General features: G+C 26.6%; 1 protein-coding gene across 1 annotated transcript; it reads left to right on the forward strand.

The window, feature by feature from the left end:
- The first annotated feature begins 6241 nt into the window (after positions 1-6241).
- LOC140184735 (uncharacterized) lies at positions 6242-7916 on the forward strand. The gene is made up of 3 exons (XM_072237522.1): positions 6242-6524; positions 6707-6825; positions 7484-7916. The coding sequence occupies exons 1-3, from the start codon at positions 6328-6330 to the stop codon at positions 7501-7503; spliced, it is 336 nt and encodes a 111-aa protein (XP_072093623.1). The 5' UTR covers positions 6242-6327; the 3' UTR covers positions 7504-7916.

Genomic DNA, 7916 nt, shown 5'->3' on the forward strand with positions numbered 1-7916 from the left:
CAATTAATAAAAAATTACCTATTAGATTCAGAATAAATAATTTGTTGCAAAATGTAAAACCTATAAAAATGTAAAAGAAAAACTAATAAATTTATTCAAACGGTTTGATTTATTTTAGTGGAAACTAATTTAAAACAAATAAATATAGATATGTCATTTTATTATATTCGATTGAACTTTAATCAAATATGTATTGAATATTTGAATATTTAAAATTTTAACTTTATTAATTTTATTTTTAAAAGTTTACCTACTGCAGAACTAAAATACAGGGTATGTTTAATAGGTATTATTGAGTACATATTATGTTTAATAACACTTAAGAATGATTTTTTAAAGAAAGTACATGTGCTTGAAAAAAAAAAAAATATCACACTATAGTTCAAATAAAAAAAAGGATTGGAAGTTTGGAACAAATATTTTAATTTTTCTTTTGTATCTCTTTATATATACTTCTATTATACAAAATAAAACAATTTGTATATAGATTTGTTCAGTTTTTTAATATGAACAAATTAAAGGATAAATTTGCCGAATCAAAAGAGTTGGAGGTAGTTGATTGTGAGTGGTGAAGCTTGATATTAATTCATGAGAAACGTGATCATGAAAAATGTCTACATGGCTTAACATTTGAAAATTATAAGCTCCCAATTACATTTGTACTGCCTCTTCTATTTTCTTTCCGTAGTGGTGTGCATGACTTTTTATTATTGTGACCTATAATTTTCTTGAATACAATGTGGTAGAATTGTTTACAAGAATTCCAATCTTTAAATAGTATATTTTGATTAAGAAAAAGTACGGAGAAACAATGATAATTGTGAATAGGAGTAGTAAAATATGTTGAATTTGTCGGACTCACTAAAAAGACAAATCGGATTAGAATTTAAAATCTGTCAAATAAATTTTTTTTGTCAAATCTGCACGGTCAAATTTGCAAGTTTTGGCGGGTCGGCCTGTCATGCCAAAGAATTTTATTTTATTATTAAATAAAAGAGTAATTATTGTTACAAAATTAATAATTATATTATTTTTAAATATTTTTTTATTTTTTGTTTTTATTCTTTCTTTAATTATTTTTTTTATTTTATTTTACAATTTTGTATATATACTTAAATTATGTGACTTATTTTTTAAAATAAAGATGGTTTTATTGACAAATATTATTTTGAATAATTTTATTGAAGTTAAAAATTAAAAAAAAAAGATATTAAAAAATTATATTATAATTTGACTATTTTTTATTTGTATTTGATTTTTTAATTATTTTTTTATTAATTTTAATGAATTTTATTTAAAAGAAAAAAGAGTCAAGTGTGCTAGCCCGTCGGCTCAACAATCTGCCCTAAAGCGGGGCGGGTAATATTTTGAACCCATTTTAGTTGGCAGGACAGGCCACGCCCCGTTTGTAGCGCTGGCCTAGGCAGAGACGGGACGGGCATGCCCACTTTGCCACACCTAATTGTGAATGATGTAAATAATAGATTAAAAAAAGATAAAATTAAAATTAAAAATTAGATCATTAATTAATTATTTAATTTCAAATTTTAAAATTTCAAAAAGGAAAAGTATAGATAGAAACAGAATCAGTTAGGATCTCATCCAAATTTAGAAATAGAATAATTAATTATTCTCAAATCTCATTTAATATTTTCAATTATCATACTATTATTATATTCTTGGTGCTAGCAAAGAATATAATAATATTCCATTTGAATTAATATAATTATTTATTTGATCAAATCAAAATAATAATTAAATAATTCTATAGCAAAGATTAAAACACTCGTTAGTGTGTGACTCTATAGGTTCAATACTAAGCGGGTAGTAAATTAGTCGTACTAAATTACTAATCAAAGCTGGCGTGTAGCAGCACTCCTCAACAACCCGATAGTATGAAATAATATATTTTTACTAAGAACCTTAGAAGAACAAAGTATAATTCCTTTCATCTTTCCAGCTCTTGGTTAACCCTTAGGGTATGTGTGGTTTAAATATTATTTTATTATTCAAATTTCATTTTCATGAGAATCAAAATATACCCAGGAGAAAGGTGGAAATTGAAATGCTGAAATTTTGATTCTCTGAAATCAAACTTAAAAATAGTTTTTCAAATTTTAAACCAAACATGGAAATATGATATTTCCATCTTAAAATTCCTAGGAATTATTTATAATTCCTCCAACCACACACACCCTTAGAGTATGGTTTAATTGTCAAACTCTAACTTGTTACCATTATTATAATGAACTATGAATGACTTAAGAAACTCATTTCTTCATTCATTCAATCCACTTGACCAAGGTTTTATTCATCTCAGTCATTATAATCATAAGGCTCAAACTCTTTACCGAGAGTTGACGGATTCCTTATTGACTAATCATTAATTCTACAAGTATTTAAATTATACCCAATATCCATTCAACTAGCACCCTAGGGTATTAGGTGTCCGAAATCAAAGTATAATAAATGCATTGTTAATTACTATCACAATCGCAGGTCAAAGAAAACTCTATTACCATGTTTTTATCTTGAGAATATCCTATTGACAAATATGTGGTAATTATAATCATCAGGATTTCTCATAATGAGTCAGTTCAATGGTCATAACTCTATATGCACCATATATATATATATATATATATATATATATATATATATTGATCTTTTCGGATTATTAATGTCCTTTTTAATAATCCTATGACCAAGAACAATTTAGATTAAATTATAAAAGATTTATCTCTCAATATTATGATCACTATCACAATGATAAATCTCTAAATTTAATCAAGAACCTTATTATATTAACATTTTAATATAATAACAATAACAAATTATTTGACACATGATTAATTAGATTGTGATCATACTACTTATTCCCAATATGTTTAGATTCTTTAGTCTCCCTAGCGGAGTTGTTCTATTAATAAAGCTGAGGGGAGTGCTAGAGATAGCAAGTTTTGTGATCTTTTGTCATCACGAGTGCTTTTAACGGTGTGAGATTATATTTAATATGAGATTATTTACTTTTCTTGTGTTGATATAATTGTTAGACAAATTTTAATAAAAGTGTTGGTTTCCTAGACTTTTTCTAGGTCTATTACCTATAATTGGAGTACAACATTTTTTTTAATAAAAATGCTGGTATTTTAGACTTTTTCTAGGATTATCAGTACCTATTTGTGTGGAGAAAATATGAATACATTTAAATAAAATGTGTATTCGTTTTTTATTTCATTTTTTCACTTAATTAGTATAAGAAAAATGAGTAATCTTATATTATTAGATGTAATTTTATACCACTAAAAATATATAACTAATTAATAACTACAAATCACAACATTTATTGATCTCTTAAGACTTTTTTTATTTTATTTAATAAAATAGATAATTAAGATAGAATTTCAAAAATTATAAATTTATTTTTTTGACAGTTGTATGTATCTTGTTGAATTATTTTAAAAAATTATTTATGAATTTTAATCTTATATGTTTTCAACACCAGTAACCTAGGTTGAGAAGGGTGAGTGTAAAGGATGAGAGCTCATAAGAGAGATAGATAATGGTTGTGGTGATTGTATTATTAATTGACAATGCCTAAGTATATAGAGAATTAATAGAATATTTTATTAATTTTAATATTTTTGTTAAATATAATGATTTAATTAAAAATGTGGTGAATTTATGATGTATGGTTATAGGCACAGGACACAATATGATACAGATACGTGGACATATAAATTTAAAATTCTTATAAGATTTGGGTCACGTTATATATGTATATTAAAATATAAAGTATTTTTTCGATAAATTGTGATAATATTTTAGTATTTTATTAATATTAAAATAAATAAAATTTTTAATTATTTTTAATATTTTTTTAATTATATAAATTATTAAAAATAATTTTTTATTTTAATAATTATTAATATATCCTATTTCTAAATTCATTTTAATAATACATATTAAAAATAAAGTTGGACACACTAACACGTGATGGTATTTAAGTGTGTTCAAACATGTCTGAAAAAGATTTTTTTATTTTTATTAAGATACGGTTGGATAGGATACAAAAGATACGTATATTGGACAAATGTCGATGAGCATCGTGTTCAAAATGCGTACGATACACGGATACGACAAATAAAAAAAAGTGTTTGTTCTTCTTAGGAGGAAATAATAGCAACTGACAGAATAATTAAATGTTTAAACTTTACCATAACCTAACTTGTTTTCATGTCCATACTCTATAATGGTGGCTGTTAAATACTCCTCTATTGTTTCGAGTTTTAAAAATCCATAAAAATTTACAAAGAGAAATTTTATCTTTATGCTGCATTTAAGGTGAAAATTTAAGGGAATGGATCTTCTCTATTTTTTTTTAACAATTAAGGGAATAAAGTATGATTTCTTACAATTAATTTTATAAGTGAGATCAATAAAAAACATAAGAGAAAGAGCAATAAAGAATTACATATCACACTTTGCTCTCTCATTTTTTTTAACAATTAAGAGGATTCATCTCCAAAATTTAATATCAAAACTTTTTTACCTTGAGAGTTCTCTCTCCTCTCTATTATCAAAACTTGCCTCTTCACTTCTTCTCTTTCTCTCTCATCTTTATTTATTTATTAAGCAACACTTTTTTTTTAATTTTAGTGTTTTATTAGTGTTATTTTTTTATGAAATAAAATAAAAAAATTATTGTTTTCCATAATAATTTTTTTTATATTTATATTTTAGAGTTTTATAATTCATTACAGTATGATTAGATCGTACTGATATATTTTTATTTTTAATTAATCTAATTTTATTCACATAATTTAAATTTTAAATAAATATAATTTAATTTAATTTAATTATAAATATTATTATACTTATATGATTAATTATATTTATTCAATTTTTTTAAAAAGTAACTATTTAAAATCGTTAATTTTAAATTAAAAAATTAATATACTCGTATTATTTTTAATAAACATTCTCGTATTATTTTTTTGAATGGATCTAAGCCACTATGGTATTTTAAATATCCCAAGAAAAGAGATAGATGGATACAATTCTTCAAACTAATAACATTAAAATGTATATATAGGTACAAAATATATGAAAAAACTAATAAATCTTACCTAAAAAATATGGTTAGAGATATTTTTTGCGTAAGATAATAAAAAATATATATTTTGTTTATCATATTTATTTAAAAATAATAAAAGTACATTTATTTTTTAAGGTTTAATTATTCCGGTGGTTTCTATAATTTTACCGAATTTTTAATTAGATCCCTATTTTTTTTAATTAAGTTTTTATACCATATCAAATTTTGTAACTAAATCCCTGCCATCACAAAAACATTAGAATTAACTGAATATTTTATAAAATAAAATAAAATATTTATTCAAGTATTAGGTATATTCGTTTTGTTTAACATGATATTAATTTTAGTAGATGGGTATTTGATAATATTTTTCAAAAGGAAAAAACAAAAAATTATTATTCTACGATTTAAAATATAATTTATTTTTATTTTAAAATTTCAATACGTTAATAGTTTAATATATTTAAATGTATAAGCTTCATATTTTTTAGAAATAATGTTAATATACGTACGAATATCTAAAAAATAATTGATACATAGAAAAAAATATTGTTTAAATTTAAACAATAGTTTAGATTTTTTTTCCCTGTCAAATTTGTACTATATTACAATAAACAATATGATTTTTATTATTGTAACATCCCAACATTTGAGTCCAAACCTAAAAGTAAACAAATTAAACAATACAAATTTAAACCAACTTAGATTCAGCTCACTCGTCCGCTTAAGCAAGTATTGGAAGTTCGAACTCCACCTTGTATATGTAGCAACTTATTGGCTAACGGTAGACCCTTAAATGGAACTCAAATTTACGACGGATTAATCCTTAACCTGTCGTGTTGGAGATACCGTTTGGGTAAACTAAAAAAAAATACAAATTTAGCCCAAATAAACTTAAAATTAAAAAATAATAATAAACAATGACTTTTCTTAAACTTTTCATTTGGAGTTTTAGTGCTCCAAAAACATATTAGGAGCATTGAATCAACATTCCAAACTTATCTATGATTTAAATCTATTGCAACTTTTTAAGACAGATTTAAATCTGTCATCTGATCCAGGCCTTGGGCTGCCACTTGGATGCTTTTAAAATCAAGTTAGAGAGAGCTGTTTTTTTAACTCACTGTCTCTTGTTTTCCTGTCATCTTTTTTCTTTTCGGTAAGGAGTCATTTCTTTAACTTGGGCCTAGCCCACAAATGGATAGGCCCATTACAAATAGCAGTAGGTGATGCTGGAGGTTTTGTTTAGAGTTGCAGGCAGAGATAGTTGTAGCTCATCTTCAACAACGATGGCAACAACCTCAAAGGTATTGTGCAGGTTGTCATGTCGAGTGAAGCTTCTGTCTCATGTTAAGCTCCCCAAGTTACCATCATCTTCCTCTTCACTCTCTCCCTCTGCACCACGCATTACTCGCACCACTTCACGGTGAGTCTGCTCTTTCTCGCTTCTCTTTTATTTATTTATTTATTTATTTTTATACTACCCCATATGAAAAAAAAACCTGCCTTTTTTTTAAGTTTCTCATCATGTACGTAAATTTTGCTCCTTTTTAACGGAATTTTTCTGGGTTTTCATTTGAGGTAATGCTTTGTTTGTGATTTGGTCAGGTTACCGGTGGAGTTGGGTAGCATTGGATCGATGATGCCGTTGCATAATGCGGTAGCTTCAGCTCGATTAGTATCAAGTTTGTGCATTACATCTCAGACTTGGTGTTTAGTTCCTCAAGGTGAGTTGGGTCTCATATCATATTAACATATTCATATGTGAGGTTGAACCTGAAGTTGTAGAAAGCACCTTTAGCTGCATATAGACCTAATTAGTGCACACTTATTATGGTGTGTTATTTTGAAATATTGGGGTTGTTTACTTTTCTCATACACCTATGGAAAATCCAAAACTTGCTATCTCTAGTTGAGTTTCTCTGTTGGTACTTGGTAACCTAGCTATGTTAAAGGTACACATATGAATTCTGCTTTGATGATTTGGATTGCTGTTAACTGTGTTTGGGAGTGTGTTAGCTTAAAGCAACACTTTCTCCCCCAACTTTGTTAGTTATGATATTAGTTAGTTGCTAGTAAGTGTACTCGGGAGTGTGTTTCTCAAAGCGGTAAGGTGGAAGAATGCAGGAGGCAAAACTGTAAAAGCGTCGAGTTATTTTGGGATTGGTCATTCGATTGAATTGGGAATGTATTCTCTCAGTTTGATTTGTCCGATTGACAAGCTTAAGTATGATTTTATACCATACAATATTCAATCTGAAATCTGCAAGAAAATTTGTTTTGAGTGCTGATAAATTGAGCTAGAACTTTGCTTTTCTTTCATCTGATTAGGGGCAATTTAACAAATATAACTTACTATACTATTTCTGTTTGCAAATTTTACAGGTATTTCCATGCCTTTATGATGTTACCTATCTGGATTGTTGATCGACAGGTTACAGTGACACAGAGACTAGGGTTATGTTATGTTTTCCTTTTGTTGCAATTTTGAGGCTTCATCCTTTATCTTTGAGGAGAATGCAGGACAATTTGATGTTGGTGACTTCTTCGACTGATTCGGTCTATCTTCATGTATTTCTAAAATGAACTATTTGATAATATACTGTGCTGAATCCTTGGTGGGTTCTATTGCAGATGAAGGCTTTGTATTGGCCTAAACATAAACAAAACTCTGAATTTGGTGGGTTCTATTGCATTATTAAACATTGAATCTTGAGCCTGCCCACTCAGTTGGATCAAACTAATTGACAGGCTCAATCTTAAACTTAGATGGATGCTTAAATGAATCGTTTCAAGACCTCTGGTTTTGTTGGGTAAA

This window comes from Arachis hypogaea, chromosome 5, assembly GCF_003086295.3.
Source record: "Arachis hypogaea cultivar Tifrunner chromosome 5, arahy.Tifrunner.gnm2.J5K5, whole genome shotgun sequence".
Taxonomy (NCBI): Eukaryota; Viridiplantae; Streptophyta; class Magnoliopsida; order Fabales; family Fabaceae; genus Arachis; species Arachis hypogaea.

Bases quoted from the DNA above. Each gene is read 5' to 3' on its own strand.
- LOC140184735 (XM_072237522.1), top strand. From the start codon at position 6,328: ATGCTGGAGGTTTTGTTTAGAGTTGCAGGCAGAGATAGTTGTAGCTCA. The intron at 6,525-6,706 runs GTGAGTCTGCTC...TGATTTGGTCAG, and splicing joins ATTACTCGCACCACTTCACG to GTTACCGGTGGAGTTGGGTA. The intron at 6,826-7,483 runs GTGAGTTGGGTC...CAAATTTTACAG, and splicing joins TTGGTGTTTAGTTCCTCAAG to GTATTTCCATGCCTTTATGA.